Raw genomic sequence first — 20,306 nt, 5'->3', positions numbered from 1 at the left:
CCCCTTTAGGTACTGGAGGGCCTTCCCAGAGGCTTCTCTTCTCCAGGCTGAACAACCCCAACTCCCCCAGCTTGTCCCCACAGGAGAGGTGCTCCAACCCTCTGATCATCCTTATGGCCTCCTCTGGGCTTGTTCTAACACTTCCATGTCCTCCTTGTGCTGGGGGCCCCAGAGCTGAAGGCAGGGCTCCAGGTGGGGTCTCAGGAGAGCAGAGCAGAGGGGGGGAATCACCTCCCTCGCCCTGCTGGCCACGCTGCTTTTGATTTGAGACTGAAATCCGTAATTTATTATGTGCTATAGACTTACCCGGCTCAGTCTTTTCAAGTAGGCATTGTAATCTGTTTTTCTACAAAGGTGAGGCATTGCCTGCTAATTAGTGTCATTAAATGGGTTAGTTTTAAATGAGAGCACACTGAGCTTAAGTTACATGCTCAGTGAGATCTGCTCGGCTATTTTTATTCTTTTGTTCAAATACGCAGGGGCAGGGGAATACTTCCTCTGTATCTCAAGGAATTTCTTGCAATGCATATATTCCTTAATGAGCCTCTAAACTTTAGCTGGGATTGTGCTTCCAGTAATAGGTCTTCATCCTTGCGGGTAGAAGGGGAACAATATTTTGCATGGGATGGCTTCAGCACTAGCATGAGGCCCGGCCATCTGTTAACGTAGCTCCATACTAAGGATCAACCTGTGTGAAGCCTGCAGGTGGAAATCAGTATCTAGGTCTTCTGCCTAGATATGTTATCAGATACATTGCCTATAAAAGTAAACTCTTGAGAGATCCCTCAGCCAAGTTTCATTTGCCTCAATCAGCACATGTGACTGCTTGTGGCACCGGCATGCCCTACGTGTGCTGCTGCCATGACTTACCCCAGGGTCTGGCAGAGCTGTCCTTTTTTTTGTCCCTTTTTGCCCCATCCCCAAGTTGCCCATGCACGTGGTGAATCACAGAACTGTAGGGGTTGGAAGGGACCTTGAAACATCATCGGGTCCAACCCCCCTGCCAAAGCAGGTTCCTCAGAGCAGGCTGCCCAGGTAGGCGTCCAGACAGGTCTTGAATATCTCCAGGGAAGGAGACTCCACAGCCTCTCTAGGCAGCCTGTTCCAGTGCTGTGATGTCCCCATGCCACTGGCTTCACTTGTGGGGAGAGATCTGAGGCAGGGAGTGAGAGGCAGCCTGGCTGAGGTACAGCTTGGGACATCCTGGTGTCTGTGTGTGCAGGTACAAATCAGGGGTTGGGGGTTGGAGGTGTTCAGCAGAGAAACTGGGGGAAAATAAGTGTCTGTGGCCCAGCACAGCGCTTGTGGTGGTGGTGCCTGAGCTGTCTGGGAAGCACAGAGCTGAAGGATGCATGAAGCTGCAGCTGGGAGATGTCTGTCTGTTCTTACGCTCTTCCCTGGGCCCTTGGTGTTGGAGGTGAGGTTTATGTAGATAAGGTTTTGAGCTGGTTGTGCATACCCAGCACCTCGGCCAGGCACGTGGTGCAGCAGTGCCTGGGGGAGGAGGGCTGTGTGTCAGCTCAGCTGCTTCTTCACAGGCAGTGTCAAGGGAGCTTGTTTGCCTGGAAGCCCAGCAGGCAAGAGGAGCACACAAGGCTGATGTCCTGCTCGGACATCTGACAAGCTCTGACTCTGTTCCTGTAACTTACTAGAAAAGTTGTCAGTCCTATGCTTGTTAGAGGATAGGATAAATGGCTTTCTGTACTGCACTCTTTAAACTGTCTGGATTGCCGCTGGACTTCTAATTTGATTGTATTTCTGGCAGGTATTTGACTGTCTTGGTGTTGGCTCTCAGGCCCTGGTTTCTCTCTTGACAGGCACCGCAGCAGTGCATGCTCTGGCACGTCCCTTGCAGTTTCTGCTTGATCCCAGCCTAGAAGATAGTCAAATGAGAAGCTTGCAGGTTCCCATTTGCTCCTAGAGCAGAGAGGAAGGATGGTGATCTGGGTAGGTTTTGCAGCAAGGGTCAGCGTCTGTCTGTGACTGCTGTGTGACCCAACTTAGGAAATATTTGCTTAGCCCTTCCTCTTGTAAAAGGTTTGGGAGGCAGTTGTAGTGACAGGCAGTCCCTTACAAAGGGACAAGAGATGATGTCTCCCTTAAATTGCTCTTCACCTTTCCAGCGTGGGGTTTCTTCTGTCATCTGTATTGTGGATGATGGAAGGATCCAGAAGTATGTAAAGCAGCCTGTGCATTTGCGGTCTGTTTACAGAAGAGTTAATTTCTACTCCAGCTGTGTTCTGTCTGTAAGGTTTTAGCTCTCTGGGGCTCACTGGTGTGGGACTGTTTGCATTAGCCAGAGCTCCGATTCCCGATTCCCCTTCATTCAGCTAGATGATTGTGGTCACTCTTTTGTTTACTGCCTGAGAAAACCAAAGAGGTTGGAGATGGTTTCATTCAGAAAAGCAAGTTCTTAAAAGTTGATAACCATTCCAAAAGAATGTGTGTTCTGGCTGATGTACCCCAAACGGTTTCTGGTTGTTCTCACGTTATCTCTCTCAAGATACTGTGGTGGTTTTACTCGAGTGGGCGGCCGAGCTCCACCACAACCGCTCTCTCACTCCCACTCCTCAAAGAGGATGGGGGAGAAAATACGATGAAAAGGGCTTGAGGGTTGAGATAAGGATGAGGAGATCACACAGGAATTATTGTGACGGGCAAAACAGACTCAGCATAGGGAGGTAGTAAGATTTATTGCTTATTACTAACAAGCTAGAGAAGCAAGAAACAAAGGAAAGAAACCAAAAGCACCTCCTCCCCCTGAGTGGCGTGGGGGAACGGGGGATTGAGGGTTATGGTCAGTCTACAGCGCTTCTTCTCTGCCGCTCCTTCTCGGTTACTCTCGTTCCCTGTGCTGTGGGGTCCCTCCCACTGGATGCCATCCTTCCCCAACTGAGCCTGCAGGGGCTGCCCACAGGCAGCAGCTCTTCAAGAACTGCTCCCACACGGCTCTGTCCCACGGGGTCCATCCATCCCCCAGGAGCAAACTGCTCCAGCACGGGTCCCCCACGGGTGGGCGGCAGCTCCCCACAGACCCCCTGCTCCTGCGTGGGCTCCTCTCCACGGGCTGCAGCTCCGGCCCGGGGCCTGCTCCTGCGGGGGCTCTCCATGGGCCGCAGCCTCCTCCAGGCCACATCCACCTGCTCCACCGGGGGCTCCTCCACCCATGGGGAGGCTGCAGTGTGGAGATCTGCTCCATGTGGGACCCATGGGCTGCAGGGGGACAGCCTGCTCCACCAGGGGCCTCTCCCTGCACAGCCCGCAGGGGAACTGCTGCTGCCTGCCTGGAGCACCTCCTGCCCTCCTGCTGCACTCACCTGGGGGGCTGCAGGGATGCTTCTCACTCCTCTCACGCTCCCAGCTGCTGTGTAGCACAGTTTTTTTTTTTTTTTTTTTTTCCCCCCCAGTCTTGAATATGCTCTCACAGAGGCACAAACAACATCACTTAAGGGCTCGGCTCTGGTCAACAGTGGGGCCCTTACCAAACATGGGGCAGCTTCTAGATCCTTCTCACAGACGCCGCCCCTATGTCCCCCTGCTACCAAAACCTTGCCACGTAAACCCACTACAGATACTTCCTCTGGGTCACTGAAACTACATGAAAGTGTTGATTTCCAAAAGGTAGAATCAAAGGGGGGCTGGCAGCAGGCTTAAGGCAGTGTCTCCTGAGAGAGAAGCTGTCAGATTTCCATTCTAAAAGTCAAGGAAAAGGTGGCGTTTCCTATTAATGTTAAAACCATCTAAGCACAGTTAGTGATAACTCCTTCAATGAGTCACTTATTGTCAGAATGCAACAAATGTGAGGAGCACTGGGAACCTGGGAATCTTGCTTCACAGTTTTAAAAAAAGAAAAAAGTTTTTGTCACGCTTTCATAGTGACAGCATCCTACAGAGAGCGATAGGAGGACTCGGTGAAATTCAGAATCCAGAGTACAGCAGGCCCTGGCATCTCTGGCACAAAATGAGCTGGCCTTTGGGCCGCATCTGGATGGCTGACGTGGGGGCTGTAGGGCCTCCACATGGCTCAAATCATTCTGCAGTAGTCAGGCTTGGTGCCTGGTACCTTCCTATGGAAAGCTTTCTTTTGGCTTGGAGCTGTATTGCTGATCCAGGTGAGGCGATTTAAACCTGAATTTAGCACTGTGTGGATTCTGGTGTTACGCTGGGGGTTTTGCTTGGGGTTGAGCATCTGCTCCCTTCGTGTGCCGCGTGTTGCAGCTCTGAACCTCGCTGTGAGAAAATCTCATAATCCCGGGTCACTTCTTAGGAGGTGCAATAAAACAAGTGAGCGCTTTCTTTCCACTGGGGGAAAGGAGTGTCTTCGCTGAAAGTTAGAGTCATCTTGTTTATCCGGAGGCGAGACCTAGACATGCTGTCATAATACTTCTCGTGCTGTTAGGGAGGTTGTTTAGCTGGACTGGGAAGAAGAAGAAGAAATCTTCTGTTGTTTCCAGCTTGATTGATTTGTGGCATGATGTCCTGGCATTATATTAGTTTCTGTGTGAAGCTTTGGGTGGGGTTTAATGGCACTGCGTGTTTTTGGTGTTTGCGTGCTCCTTCTGAAATGAAGGATGAACTTCAGAACGGAAGGGAAGATAGAAAACAGGACTCTGGCATATTAAAAGCTGTCAGCTTATAAGGAAAAACAGTAGCGATGAATCTTCAGAGCTTGTGGGACGTGTATCTCTGTTGCTGGGGGTGTCTTTTCATGTTTCTGACGGGTTCGTGTTTCTCTTCAGTGTGATAGGGTGTGTCTTAATTGGTGAGAAATAGGAAATTATTTCAGCCACACTATTACCACTTCTTGAAAAGTATTTAATACAAATACTGGTGTTGGAGCATCTTTTAGCTTTGGCTGTAACAGTCTTACAGAGTAAGCAAAGGGTCTAAAGTACATTCATGCTGCACAGTCCTCAAATACATGCCTTTAGGATCTAAGAGGCAATACTTACCTTCATATTTGAAATTTCAAGGAACCAATATTACATTGTCTTTGGGGTACTTTTGCAAGAGATAGCGAAGCCAAAAAACCCTTCGCACTTACAGCTTCATGCCTTGCCACAGGGAAAGACTCATTGCTGAGCAAATACTCTAACGGAACATGAGACTTAATAATAATAAAAAAAACTAGATTTTTTTTTTTTTCTAGAACTGTGCTATTACTACGTCTCGCAAAAAATTGTCTGGTTAGATTATGCTCAGTTTATGAGTAGGAAGTGAATGTTTTCAGAATCAGCCTGAAATGTAGTGGGTTAGGGATGGTTTGTCTAACATCCATCTGTGGTGGGAGGCATCAGAAACAGGCTGTATGTTCTCTTCTAAGGTAGTGCTGTTCTAGCCAGGATCTAATCAGACAAAAATAAGATATAGCAAGGCCTAGTATTTAATTTGACCTATCAGTGTGGGGTGGGAGAGAACAGGCATGTGGGCACATGCCTACTTCTCTGTGTTTCTTACGAGCCTTAAAGCATGTTGTTTTTTTCCCTGTCCTTTCAATTTCAGTTGTTCTGGTAAAATATTTTTATACGAGAAATGATCCGAGTGCCTGTGAGTGTCAAAAAGGCCTTGTTGGCCAGTCTAGGGTAGTTCTCTGCCTCCACAAGGGTCAGTGAGCAAGTTTTTATGGCAAATACCAGAGCATGTATAAAATGACACTGACCTGTGCATGTTTTTCCAGTTCCAAGTGACTGGTTGTTCATTAATTTCAGAGCTGATGATGGATTTGTTTTTGCATCCATTTATTTCTTGTGGTAATTAGGAGTTTTAGGCTTGGGTATGTGGTCCAAATTCCAACTTTTACCTAGCTAACTGATGATAACCTCACCCCGTTTTAATCCTCCTGTTTGCTAAATAATGAATAACTGTTCCATGCTGATCCCCCAGTCACGTTTACTGGTGAGCTTGGATAGCCTTTCATTACTTGTTTTCCAAGTGTCTGGTAACTTTTTGCTAAGAAGAGCAAGACAGGTAGATTGTACTCATCTCTTTCTCATTCCTCTGTATCTTTTATGAGAAGGGATGCCCAAAACTACTTCCAGGATTCAAGAGCCGCGTGTCTATGTAGTGTAACAAGTGAAGTGTAGAAATTAATCTTTAATATGTGGTTTTGTTAGGGTGAAATGTGATGATACAAGTTAACACTTGATGGAGCAGTTAAAGCTTACAGGAGGTCTGTAATGATGGAAAAGTATTGATGTATATTACAAACTTGTAGTTCAGTATAGATGATAATGGGAAAAAAAAAACATTTTTCCTTATAAATTTGATTTTAAAACCGTCTCTCCTCAGTCTGTCATCTGTAGCATTTAGTGCCTCTAATAAATACAGCATTATTTCCAGTTGCTGTAGCTTGTGGGATTATTTGCTGCTGTTTTTAAATGTTAACAGCATTAAAGAAGGGAGAGCAATGGCCAAATATTTAAATTCTTTATAATGAAAATAAACTGCCTCCTAAGATCAGTAATTAGGATAAAAGTTACTTGCTTTATGATGAGAGCTAGAAGTAAAAATAAAACTTGCTAAAAATAAGCCATAGCCCAGCCCTAAAGCATCTAATATTGTGCTGGTTAAAACAAATGTCCCTGTTGCAAACTGTAGCGAATTCTGTTGTCACACGAGTGAATTCTATCATTTTTACAGCTTCAAGAAATTCATATAAACACATGAGAGAAGATGACAAGGTCTAGATCAAGATCACCGCGATGGAAACAAAGGTAAATATTTATCTGTAACTCCATTTGTGTTCTGAAATGTAGCTCTGTATAGGGCTTTATAACGAAGACTTAAAACTTGTGCAAAAGTGAACTGCAATCTGAACATCATGTTTTACAAAATAATAATTGATTTCCCAAACTGTTTCTGCAACCTTTTTTCCAAATTAGAATTTTATTGCTATTTTTTTAAGCTGGAGATATTGAGGTTTTCTTCTTGTGAAGAGCCTTTTTCAACTTGCATGTTTTGAGACTTGGAATTGCCTGAGGTACTGAACTCAAGCACCAAAATAGTTAAATGTATTTTTACTCAAACACCACCTGGCGCACTGTCTTTAGCTTGCTCCTGTTCCTCTTCTTAGTCCGTAGTGGAGGGCCAGAAGATCGATTGCTAAAAAATGCTCTGTTCAAATACCTCAGGCTTTCTGAGCCTTTGGGGCTGATCAGTTAATTGGTCTTTAGCACAGTGAAATATGCCGTGCAGCATAAGGCAGAATAAAAGCATGGGAGTTAGTGGCCTTGTTTTTCAACACCGGCATGGTAGCGTGCGTCACTGACATAAGGCACCAGAAGCACATCCAGCCAACTTCAGGCAGTTAAGTTACCTGCCTAGTTTTAAGGACTTGCAATGCGAATGTGAGGTGTTAAAGCTAGAAGGCTGGAATATGACCTGAAGTTTTCAAAACCTACTGGTATGTAATACAAAACCTTACTTTGTTTTGATGGTTTTGGGTTGCTTTTTTTTTTGAAGTAGATGTAATAATTAGGTTGGGGTGACAAAGGGAGTTTGAATAACAGAGATAATCTTTTAGAGAAATCCCACCTACTTCCATACTAGACTGATAATTGGCAATATGTCCTTGGAGCAAAGGACAGAGCGAAATTCCTGAGCTCTCGTAAAAATGCAAGCCTTAACCAGAACAACCAAGAAAATTTTGGGGTGCCAGCATGGGTGCGAGTGGTAGTTAGCTGCTATAGTTTTATGCAGATCTGTCACTCTGGCTTTGAACCTGTTTGCAGGAACAGAGGAAATAGTTATGCCAAATTGTGCACATATTGCAAATGTACAAAGAAAGTGACTTGAATTGTTTCAACTTCCAGTTCTCAATCTTTTTATTCGAGAGTGTACATTGAATCATTAAATACACTGATCTGGTTTTGGACTGGGATTACTTTCAGGCTCTTGCTACTGGGTTGTGCTGCTTTTCTTTATTTAGGGAGATTTTGGCTGAAAATGCTCAAGTTGCTTTCATTTTTGTAACTGTAGGTCAAAGTTCAAAAGTGAGAAGGGTGCTACTGAGTGGATCTTTGCTATTAACAGTTCAGCTGCTGAAGTTGCAAGAATAGTGCATATGTTCATGCATATACAGGTACACATGCACACGCATCCACAAAAAGACCAAAGTCTTTCTCAAACTTTGTCTCTTCTGCAGGAAAATGTCTACCTGTGTGACATTTGAAGTAGAATATTTTTATAATGTTTTTAACACCTTTTTTTTTTTTTTTTTTTTCCCTTGGCATGATAAGAAAGCCTGAAAAATGTGTGTGTTGGCATTTTTTTTATAACTTTTTTGCATTTCTTCATGTGCTTTTTTCCATTCCCCTTTTTTCTCTTGGCACTGAAAAAGATAGGGAATGCTTGAGAAGTGTGAAAATGTGTAACAGTTGTTTTCAGTGTAGTGGAAACTTCATATACATGAGACTAATTCTAGTTTTAAATGAAAAAATGTGAGCAGAGGAAAACGACTGACTTACCATTATTTCGGGCGGGTATTTCTTCCTATTAACCATTTCAACAGGGTTGAAAGCAAGCTTGGTATTCCAGCTGGACAAATGACACTGAATATCTTGTCATGTTCTTGAATTTTCTTACCAGTTGATGAAAACTGTGTACTGAACTATACATCCTTAGGGAATAGATGTTCTCATTAAGAGGCTGATTCAGTTTTATGGGACTACTTAAAGTGAAATTTATTTTTGCTTTAGGTCCTTATCTCCAGCATTTAGGAGTCCAGAGCACCACAGGCAAAGGCATGCTCATATGAATTATGACTGTGAATATAAAAGTTTTCGTAAGGACCCAAAGAAACCTATGCCTTGGAGAACAGATGACGAAAAATACGGACTAAGCAATTCTAGATTTGCACCTCATGGAAATAACCACCAGAGAATATATGAACGTAGATCACCCTCGCCAAACCTGAAGAGAATTCTCATGGAAGATGCTTACGGTCATAAACCCTACAGAACACACTCATCAGAAAGAACTGAAGGCAATAGGAGATGCCAGTTACCACCAAAATACTCGGAAATGCCGTATAAAGAGCACGATCGGCCATTTTACCACCACAGAACAGAAGACAGATACATGTTTGATCACTACAACGTCGCTGGAAACGAAAAAGGAATGAAACCTTTTCATAGACCATTAGGGGCTTCATGTAAACTTGAAAGAAAATGGCATGAAGATGACTTGAGGCACCAGAGGTTACATGAAGAGAAGTATGTTCAGTCACCCAGAAGAGTGTCTGATGAATTTACGTCAAGGAGCTCTTTACAGAAGAGGTATAGGAATAAAATAATTAAAACCTGGGTATTGTGGTGTAAAGCCTCAAGTGAAAGTCTGTTTTCATTATAGTTGAAGATAACCACCTTGAAACACGTTTGCCACTTTGTAGTTTAATTATGGGCGACTGGTAATAGTGAAGTATTTGTCTTTTAAGTAAATCGTATTGATGGCTAGAGTATGAAAGGATATTATTTCCCTCTTAAGAGCCCCTGCACATCCGTACCTTGGCGTGAGGGATTTTGGGTTAACTTGCCACGCATTCTGCTGTCCAACATTCTTCACATATAAGTTCTCGCTTTCTTCTCTAGTGCAAGTGTAAATTGCTTTATGTCAACACAGGTATCCTGAAGATCACGATTACAGAGAATATGGGCACGCGTCTAAAAGGGCTAAGGAAATGGAGAGGTATGACGGTGGAGAAGTAGCAAGAAATTCCAAGTGGAAGCAAGAACGTTCTTTTCCACCCTACCAAGAAAAGGAGGAGCAAAGAAATCTGGGTGCCCAGTCTCACCGCTCGGCCGAAAGGGAGTACTCGGAGGGTTCTGTCACAAAGATAGCCTATGAATACAGTCACAAACGGCGCAGGCATCCAGATGGGGAAAAGTCTTTCTCAGATGATAGAGCTCAGAAGTATGTGAAGCAGGAAGACCAGAAATGCGGTTCTTCTAAGGGTGCCTGGAATAGCAAAGAGCTAGATTACTTTAGTGGTGGAAGAGCGAGACAGACTGAAGAAGGAGGGCATGCTGAAGTACCCGTTAAATATAGCTCAAAGAAGGGCTGCAATGCATGCGTTAACTCTTCCAAGATGGATGTGGATCTGAGACCCTTTAAAAACAAGCAGAAGGAAAGAGTAAGGAAAGAAGGGGAACTCAGGAGTAAAGTAGATTCCTCCAGTAGCCAGCATGATTCAAGTCACACTGTTTCAGATGTGAAAATGTCAGATGTCAACTCTAGGAGAGAACATCTCACAATCAAAGTGGATATGAAGAAAATGGTGACAAAGTACAGGTATTTCTTTCCCCTCACCTGTTGTTCTTTCTTCCTGTATGCTTACAGTTCGTGAATATCAGAGGAAACAAGTGTTTCCTTAGGAGGTAACAAGGATGAACTAAGGTTGTACCTTTTTAATTTTACTATGTTTAAAACGTTGGCTTGCTCAGACTGGAAGGTCGTAGCCTGTTTCTATTTAAGAAATAAAACAGTAGTTCATTTCATGGAGATGTAGTAGCGAGTGGAAAGAGCAGATATGGCTGATACAAACTGTAATAAAAGTTGCTTATTGTAAGCAAATACATTTTTACAAAAAATAAAAAAGACATGCCTAGTCCTCTGTTCTGGAATGCGATGGCATTTTTTTTGGCTACCTGAGGAGTTCTTCATTTCTTTTGAAAACCAGGTAACCTTTAAATTGCGTAAGTCTCAGTCACACATTCAGATGTTCAAGATCAAGTCCAATAAAGCTGTCAAAAAATTGAAAATTTTTGGATTGTTATTTATTATCATAAGGAATGAAGTGGCAATCTGCTGAGGCATCGGAACCGAAAAGTAGTAGAGTATGTTTCTGTCTTGTATGTAGTGCTTGTGGTTGCCCTTAGCATTGCTGTTGTCAGCTTAATGGGGGGGAAAAAAGGGGTAATATGAAAATCAAGGTAGAGGATATGTGGTGGAGTAAGCAGCTTGGTTTGTCTAGATATTTTCTGGTTTGTTGCCTTGCTGTTACAGGCAAAGATGTTGGATAATGGCAGTAATCCCTTTTGGAAGCTGATCAGCCTTCATTTTAAAAATACTTTGCCTCTTTTCCCTGATACAACATCTATATATATTTTTTTTCCTTTTTCACTATTTCAGAAATACCTAATGCAATTGAGAATTATAAAGACAAGTCACTGTCTGCATGTAAGGGGCTAATATAAAAGACTGAGGGAAGGAAAGGGATTTTTGTTGAGACATGCATTTACCTTCCTAAACGATAATGTAAGGAAAACAACTGAATTCTTGCTGATTTCTGTTGCAAGCCCACAGGATGATTCCTGTATGCAGTACTCTCTCGCTGCTGATCTCGAAAGTCATGCACAATGGACATGGTAATTCAGTGGGCATGGTTATTTTCTGCAGACTGAAGAAAGTACAGTATTGATTACAGCTTATTTTATGTGTAGAAGATTTGGTTTTGCAACCAAAATTAAAAAAATACAGCAAGCTAAAACACTAATTCTGCAGAAGCTGATAACTGGGAGTATTCATGCTGTGTACTTTAGGCACTTAAACACGTGACATCAAATGACTGAGCTGATTCTTTATAAACCTCACAAGAAGGCAGATAATTCAAATCATCTGTGACAAGTGCCTAAAATGAGATTGTTTGGATTCACTCTCATATGCAGTTACTGGGGGTGAATAGATGACTTCTGGGACCTGCTAGAGGCTGTTTCTGATGCAATTTTTGCATGAAATTCTACTCTCCTACTTCTCAAGTACAGAACAGACAGGTGCTTAATCACTTTGCACATAAAACCTTCAAGACAAAGACTTCACTGTCCATTCTGCAGTGTTTGAGTCCTCAAATTCTTTACAACTGACAAGCATTCTCGTTGCAAATAAAGCAGTAGAAATTTTAGCGTTTGCTTCCTTGTCAAAATAGCTCTTAGGAAGCAATGCACCCATTTCAGGCATAAATATATTTAGAATGAGTAAAACCTGACCAAAAAAAAAAAAAAGATGTTAAACACGTTCTTAAGTTTACACACTGCCACTGGAAAGATGTTTGACTAGGCTCAAGTGATGCAGTTATCAAAGATGCTGTGGTTTTGACATCTGTGAGCTGTTCTTGAAAACAGTCTGGTAGCTCTTTGTAAACAAAGACACAGTTTGCCTCCCAGAATTACACTGAAAAGGCTATCAGTCTTCATTTATCTATTTTATTTAATAATCTAGATAAAATTTTTAAATTACCAATTTTGTATTGCATACTTCTTGAAACAAGGATTCCCAAGACCGTAGTCATAGCTGTTTTTTTATTTTTATAGCTTCCTTCCTCATGGCCCTTAGAGTTGCATTTTTTGGGTTGTTTTTAAATTCAAAGCAACAAAATGAGATTTCTGTTTCATGACACTTATTCCTAAAGCAAACTTCTTTATTTTGTTCTACTTTTTTTGTTTGAAGTTTTCAAATATTGAATTCTCTTCAAGTGAATATCTACATTTTTTTTTTTTTTTTTTATTTTAGGGCTGCTTCTAGTCATACTACAGAGAGACAGATGTCACACGATCTGGTTGCTGTTGGCAGGAAAAATGAGAACTTCCACCCGGTGTTTGAGCACATGGAATCTGTAACACGCAATGTTGAAAACGACCCATCAAGAGAATTTACTCAGGAAATAATCACAATTATCCATCAAGTTAAAGGTGGCTGTAATACTGGGGGTTTATATGTATGCCTTTATGTATTTATAACTACTGTATAACCTACAAACGTAGGCTGAGGATATCAAGTAGGCGGGTGGAGCATGATGTTAAGAAGGTATCAGTCCTTAACAGAGGCCTTGTTGTGGAGCGTTAAGGTAGAAAGGATTTCTTGCAAGTGCTTAAGATTAAACTGCTTGTTTAGGAATGACAGAGAGAGGGGGGGAAAAGCTTATTGTAATCACAGCTTACTAGTTATGTATAGTTCCTTTACTTTTTCAGATTAGTTCCTAGACAGTTGCATCATGTTCAGTGTGGAACTCTGCTATTGAAGGATGCCAGTAGTTGCCATGAGAGAGGTAATAAATAGTCAACTTTCTTCAGTTTAATCTTACTTAGTAAGGGGGTTGTCTAAGTCAGGCTGACCTAATCTCCTGCTTGAGAGTCTTAAACTGCAAGTGGAAATAGTTTCAAATTTAATCTTGGAAGTTGTTTGTATCTTTAACAGTTAATCTTTTAAAATATACAATTTTCTGCTAAACGCTTCAAGTAGTACAAAGAAATATTCTTGTGTTTAATCTTTTCACAGCAAATTATTTCGCATCTTGTGACATAACTCTGCATGAACGGTTCTCAAAAATTCAGGACAAACCAATTCCAAATACAAATGAAGCTAAAATAAGTTTGGATCCAGAAATTCACAGGTAATTGGTGTGCTTCTGCCTTACTTTATTTGCATTAAGGTGGTTAATCTTCAGGAGGCATTGCACAATATAGCCCGAGTGTTTTTTAACTGACTTTAAATTTTCCATACGTAGTCTGAAAAGAATCCTGTAGTTGGCTAACAGCAATCTTGCTGTTTATCCTGATGGTGCTTGTTCTTATGTAACTTCTCTGTTCCAGGAGGATTGACATGTCTCTCGCAGAACTTCAGAACAAGCGAACTGTGCCATCAGAATCTCCTCAGGTACTATTTAATTTTTTTTGACAGTTAAGTGAAAATTAGATAAATGTAAGTAACGCTTTTCCCCTTAAGCCACTTCTATATTCTCTTAAGACTATCAGAAATTGACTATTTTTAAAGAAAAGCACACAAGTATATTGACACATACCACAAAGGTGCCAGTATGTGTTCACTGAGTAAAATGCCAATATGTAGAGTAGCTGGAGGGTGGTTATCCCTGCTCCTCAAACCCCTCTCTGTCCTTGAATTCTATAAATACGAAATAAGTGACTGACATATAGATCCTAATTTCCATCTGAGGTTGGAAAAATGGAAAAACCATTGACAGTTCTTCTATCCAGATGTTAGATTGGTCCAACATATAGATTAGTCCTCAGAATGCTGTTTTATCCAATGCGTTTATCAAGGAACATGGGATTTTATGTTCCACTTCTAAGCTATATTTTCTGTGGTTTAGTTACCCCTTTTTTTCTATAGTAAAAGTATGTGAAAATACAATTTAAGATCTACTATTCTTAATTAAGGTTTACTGGAATTTGTGAATATTTTTTATTGTGGTAACTCAGCAGGAACTTGTTTTGCTGAAATTCTAGTGTTCTGTTTAATGTTGTTTGGAAGCTTGTAACAAGGCAGATAGCACAAGAGAGGGTAGTTGTTTGGGACAAATTATTGTTACTGTTTTGGATTTGGGATCTTTTGGGTTGATGTGCATCTGTCTTATGTCCAGATGGTTGTACTGCATTAACAAGATTATATATGGGATGCAACCCCTGAAGGACAGAATCGAGTTAATGTTTAGCTATTATGAGCTAACTTGGCTTCAACCCTTGCTTTTAACTAGAACATTATGAGAGTTTTAGAAGATCCAAACGATCTAAGGCATGATATAGAAAGGAGAAGAAAAGAGAGACTGAAGAATGAAGATGAGAGAATGTTTCATGTAGATGGTGCAGCTCCAAGGTAATTAGCTAATAGCAATCCTGTTTGCATAAGTCCATGTCTCTCTTATGCATTAATTGTATTGACGCTTCCACAGGTGCATTCAAATTTGTTGTGATTCCTTTCCACTGAGTTTCTGAATTTGATTTGGATTGAAATTCCACCAATATACATTGCAAATGTAGTATGTAATGGGGTATTGACTTGAAAGAGGTTAAGTTGCAATAGGGAGGGGGGGAAAAAAAAAAGGCAAGCTCAAGTTGCAGACCTGAGTGGAATAGGGGAAAAACCAAATCAGAAGATGCTTTACTATTTTTCTGCTACTTTACGTGGTATATAACAGCATTCTCTTGATATTTTGGTTTTTCATAAAAGCATTCTAGAATGACTGCGTTGTTTTGCTGCTCTAGTTGTTTGTAATGTCGTGGAATGTCAGAAATTGTGGTTCTTGGAGAATTGTATGAACTAAAATTAGATTTTTGGAATTGCTTGTTCCTGCTCTGAATTCCTGCAGCAGGTTTATTAAAGATGGGTGGCCCAGAGGTGTTTGCTAAACCTCAGTCATCCTTTTTTGCTTTGATGTTGTGAGGTTGGCTGACTTGACTTATTAGTGCTAGAAATGTTGATTGAAGATTTGCCAGAGTGTAATGAAATGCATCTATGCTGCAGTCATGACTTGCAGATACCTCTTAATATATTGCTGTTTGTTCATTTTAAATATGGTCTGTAAATTGCAAATAGCAGCAATACATGTGTACTTAGGAAAACTGACATGTAAAGCTGCAAAGGAAACACTTCTTGTATCTTATACTTTTTTTTTTTTTGAACAAAAAAAAAGGAAAATAAACCAAATTACTGGACAGTTGCTGATAGCCTTTTATCAGCCTGGGGTTGTATTTTTAGTATACGTTTGGCCCAGTTGTCTGGGAAGGCTGCTTCTGCTATTTCCACAGCTGCTGTCTTCCCTACCTTTCATATCCACCACTTACAGAAGGAAGCTCAAGCTGCTTTAAGAAGTGTGGCTGTCCTGGGGTGGGGAAGTGTGAAAATTACGCTGTCAACCCTAGTGGATAGCATATTGTGAGCAGAAGGCAGCAATTGGATGAGGAGGAAAATTTTCCTGAGATCAGGGTTTTTTCATAGTCCACATGTGAGATCCTGGTAGTACTTAATCAGCTATTAATTTATTTCACATCTGTGATAACCATTCCTGTATGTTTTGGGAACTATACATTTGTATTTCTGGTGATCACTTTTCATGGTATGTGTTTTATTTAGAGGTTTTATGCACATCTGTATTAACAAAGTGCCCAGTAAAAAATAAAACATCCCCGCCCCCCCAAAACAAAACAAAAACAAAAAACCTGCTTGTTGACGATGAAATGAGCATAAGTTCACATCTAGTGATTTATCAGAGCTTCTGTCTGGTGTGGAATTTTTGCAAAATTGAGAGTTTTATACAACTTTTAAAGATAGTACATTACAAAACTGCTGAAATGCAGAAAGCAGGTCAACCGGCAGAGGGCAGTGACAACCAGCTGTGCAGGTGTAGCTGGGTGAGCCAGGGAAACCTGATTTGATAGTGAGGCTTTTGAGAAAGCCGAATATCTCCATTAATTATCATTGCCTAAGAGAATACAGCTTACTGTGCAACTTGTACGCTAATGCTAAGCCCTAGTAATTTTTCAAGTGTCTTAGATTTAGATCGCTTGAAAACCATTACTTTACAACTTCTAAGTGGTACAGATGTTAGAATAAGGTAATTTAAATTACCAGGTGTTGCTATATTATGGTTTGGGGGTTTAATTGTTCTTTCTCTTTCTCTCTCTGTCTCACGCACATCAGGAATCAGCAAAGCTGCAGTCTTTCAAAATTACAAAACTCTCAACTTGATGGCTTCCAAAAACCGATGAGGTTCATTAAACCACCTTTCAGGAAATTTATTGGGAAACCTCACCTGGTAAGCCTAAATATAGAAGTAGTAGCTTCTGCATTATTTTTTTTAATCTTTATTCATGATTCGGTTTCTGCTGCACTGTTTAGGCTGATGTGACTTTAACAATCTGTGAACTCTTGTCTTTAAGTTCCCAGTGAGGCTTTATTTTCAGACTTGCTCAACAATAAAAACAGTCATAATTTCAGTTATAGTGCAACAGTACTTCCTTAGACTTCTGCAGCATAGAATAATACAAGTGAGCTAAAATCACTCTTATGACCAAATTCTGATTTAAAACAAAAAATAACAAACGGTGCTTTTGCTTTAGAACACCTCTGTAGTACTCTAAAACCACTTTGCTATTGTTTTTTTTTTTTTTTTTTTTTTTATAACCTAGCAGGGAAGTTGTCAGAAATTGGTGATATTGGGTGTAACTACAGTAGAATTAAAATATTTTTTCAGAGTCTGGAAGTAAGGTGTGCAACACTCAAATTCTTACTGAGTAGCAGGAGCAGGTAAAACTAACTTAAGATTCATAATGACTTACAGAAATTGATTAAGCGATTGATTTGTACTGTGAGACAGTACAAGCTTCTTTTATAAAGCTACAAACAATATAAGTTTCTATATATTGCATTTCTCCTAGTTCATAATATGATACTTAAACACAAATTAGAAGGCCTTGTTACTGAGCAGATAACCTGAGGTAACGTGGAATAGTTGTCAAAACTAGCTGTCAGCAGCTGGAAGGGAAGGTCTGAATCCTTGGTTTGTGTAGGTAGCATTCACAGAATCACAGTGTGACTGAGGTTGGAAGGGACCTCTGGAGGTCATCTGGTCCAAAGCCCTCCTCAATCAGGTTTTCCAGGACTGTGTCCAGCATTATTATTAAAACAATGTTTCTCCTTATGAGAGAAGTTATGGGAAGCTCTTATTCTAAAAGCAAAAATGAAGAACATGTTGCAGAAATAATCAGAAATGCCTGAAATTATATTCCTAAGGATGGAATGCTATACAGTGGCATAGTTTGTCCGTGTTGATACTGAGTTTATCAAAGCTAGTTTGGGCACTTACTCTTTCTTAGGCTCTCTTTGTAATGTATTTTAATATTGAAATGGGAAGGAGTTATATTAAGTACAGTAGTAGTAATTTTTTCCCTTCTGGAAAATCCCTTGTAAACAAGTGCAGTGCTGTTTCTGAGTGCTTGTGCTTGTTTAATTTGGGCAACTGGTGGGACTAGAAAAGCTTTATTTATATGGTATAACTCTAAAACCTGTTTTCTGCTGGGCACAAAACAAGGAAACTAATGAATGACAACTTATTATACATCATAGTTAATACCCAATGGACAAGGTTCCAGAAGACCATACAACTTTTGAAGTCCACCAAAAGTAGCTTTTATTTAGTCAAAGTAGTGATTGTCACTGAAATGTAGCTGCTTGGCAAGTGTAAGTGTCTTTCATCGCAAAACAATGCAATACAACAATTTTAAAGAGTGAGGGACGTTGAGATTGAAGCCCCCAAAACACATCCTGATTGCTCATTTTGTTTGCAGTGACTGTATCACTTACAGGGTGTTAGCTGTTAGTTTGAAATAAAAACTGACTTACTATTAGATCTGCTGATGATTCTGAAGACTGCATTTTGATACCTGCTAGCAAACTGCAAACATGCAGTTCTTAGGTAGCTTATCTTCCTTAGGGGAGATTGGATAACTCCTCGGTGCAGTGTATCGCTCAGAACAGTGTTATCTGTGAAAGCATAGGTATTAAAAATGCAAGGGATGACTCTTCATTATGTCAGCCATGCGTAAGTTTTCAGACAAAGTGGGAAGTTAAAACACTTTGGTTTGCCATTCACGTGTGCCAGTAGAAGTAAAATGAATCAATGCTCGCCACCTGGCATAGAGGGGTTACAGGCATTTGGCAAATGTGTCCAGAGTATGCTAATTGGCACTTCCTAATTGCATCTTCTCTTCTGTTTTTGTTCTTCGTTCTTGCTTTTAGTTCGTATGCTGCTCCCGTTGTTTGTTTTCCTGTTATCTGCTACATCTGATGCTCAATATGTGAAGTAATGCAGAAAGAAAGTCATCTTTTCCCAGGCAGAGCAGATCACTAATACCCGAACTCTCATATCTGAGACAATATAAACAGTTCAGCTAACAAGCCAGCTTCAGTAGCATGGCATTTCCTGTGGTGTGCGGACACGTTATATGAGAATGTAGGGTCCTTTCCTGAAGGAGCAGTGCTTCAGGACTGGGTGCTATGGGAGCAGAGCTTATCCTGCTGCGAGCAGCTCAAACTTGACCTCCGCGTATCCTCTGTGTATGTAAGGTGCTAGCACTGCTCTACTATTTATTGTGGGAGTAGAGAACTGGAGTAGTTTCTAAGTGTTCGGTCACATTTTCAGCCATGTGTAACTTATGAACTGAGCAGGGTTTCTGTAATAAATTCAGAGCTGCATGACTGTGTCCACTGCTGCTTTATTCAGAAATGCAATATTAATGCAGTTGAAAGCATCCTTAAAGCAATGAATGAAGGTAAAGACCACTCACGCCTGTTTCTTACAAGAGGACAGAGGTCTGGAGTTTGAGATTCAGTCTTCTACTAGAATAGAGTTGCTCAGATGTGAACGCTGCCATATGTGTTGAAAAGTGTAGGGACTGTGACTAAAAAGTGACCTTCAGAGAAGAGTGCGTTGGATTTAAGAAATGGTTTGATGCAACATCAGAATATTGATGTTGGGCCAACCACATTTAGGAAATAGGAAACATCCTAAAATGGAGCATAAACTGTGGGAAGCAAAAATCTGTGGAAATACTGAGGAAGGGATTGAAATGTAAGCAAGAGCTAAGATAGTAGTTGCTGGATAAGAAAGTAACTGTGGTTTTGCTTACGCTTAGAAATGTGGGTAGGAATCATTTCAGTGAGCTCCACAATATAAGCAGAGCTCTCCAGTTTTTGTGGGAAGGTGTCTTATGCTGCAGAAGAGATGTAGTGATAGCATATTGTGTCAGCAAAATTGTAAAGGTGTGGAAAACACATGCAAAAGTATGCAGCAGGCATCTCTTACCACTTATATTTCGAAGTGTTGCACCTGTACCAGGAAATGCACAAGAAGAACTCTAACCTTCAGCACTCCTCCCAGGCTTGGTTGCTCTTGCTTACAGGTGAATATATAGAGAGAGAAGGTACATCAGAGAGCCAGGCTTCCAATGACGAACATAACGGTGCCAAGACTAAAAAAAAAAAATGTTTAAAAATAGTATTTGACAGGATAAAATACTTCATAAGTTGTAATACAGGATTTAAATTTTTTTTCGTCTGAATTTACTAACGAAGACTTTCTGGTTTTGTTTGAAAAACCACAATGAAATTTCACTCTGTTGTGTAAGAAGGCGTGTGTATCAGTACTGATAAAAGATGGTTGCTTAAATTCAAAGCCTGATAAGCAGATAACAACATCTGATGTGAGGATGTTGCCTCACGTAGAGACAGATACTGTGTCAGTCCTGTTAAAATATACTTAGAGTAAATTATCAAAATGTGATATTAACATCATTTTGGTTCTGTTGGGTTTTTGTTAAATGGGCAATATTTGGATCCAAATCGAACAAGTAGATCTCCTATTGCCTACTTCTAGTGTCCAGTTTCCATTGGTTACCAATATCTTTTCAGGGCAAGGTATGACAGAACCTTTAACAGCAGGCCAGTGAAGGGAATGTGCTTCTCATGTTAGTATTTAATAAGTGGGAGATGAGCTTAATCTTGAGCATAACTTTTGCCTT

General features: G+C 40.8%; 1 protein-coding gene across 3 annotated transcripts in view; it reads left to right on the top strand.

Annotated features, from left to right (window-relative positions):
* Nucleotides 1-20,306, top strand: part of BCLAF3 (BCLAF1 and THRAP3 family member 3) — a 34,419-nt gene that overhangs the window by 1,447 nt on the left and 12,666 nt on the right. For all 3 annotated transcript variants that reach the window (XM_084505538.1, XM_084505539.1, XM_084505540.1), the window contains 8 exons: nucleotides 6,640-6,713; nucleotides 8,697-9,275; nucleotides 9,619-10,287; nucleotides 12,505-12,683; nucleotides 13,270-13,384; nucleotides 13,584-13,647; nucleotides 14,486-14,604; nucleotides 16,429-16,543. In XM_084505538.1, the coding sequence (XP_084361664.1) occupies nucleotides 6,673-6,713; nucleotides 8,697-9,275; nucleotides 9,619-10,287; nucleotides 12,505-12,683; nucleotides 13,270-13,384; nucleotides 13,584-13,647; nucleotides 14,486-14,604; nucleotides 16,429-16,543 (1,881 nt within the window). In that variant the 5' untranslated portion in view covers nucleotides 6,640-6,672. The remainder of the gene's footprint in view (nucleotides 1-6,639; nucleotides 6,714-8,696; nucleotides 9,276-9,618; nucleotides 10,288-12,504; nucleotides 12,684-13,269; nucleotides 13,385-13,583; nucleotides 13,648-14,485; nucleotides 14,605-16,428; nucleotides 16,544-20,306) is intronic.

This window comes from Aythya ferina (assembly GCF_964211825.1).
Source record: "Aythya ferina genome assembly, chromosome: 1".
NCBI lineage: Eukaryota > Metazoa > Chordata > Aves > Anseriformes > Anatidae > Aythya > Aythya ferina.
This window is presented reverse-complemented; position numbering and strand designations above follow the sequence as displayed.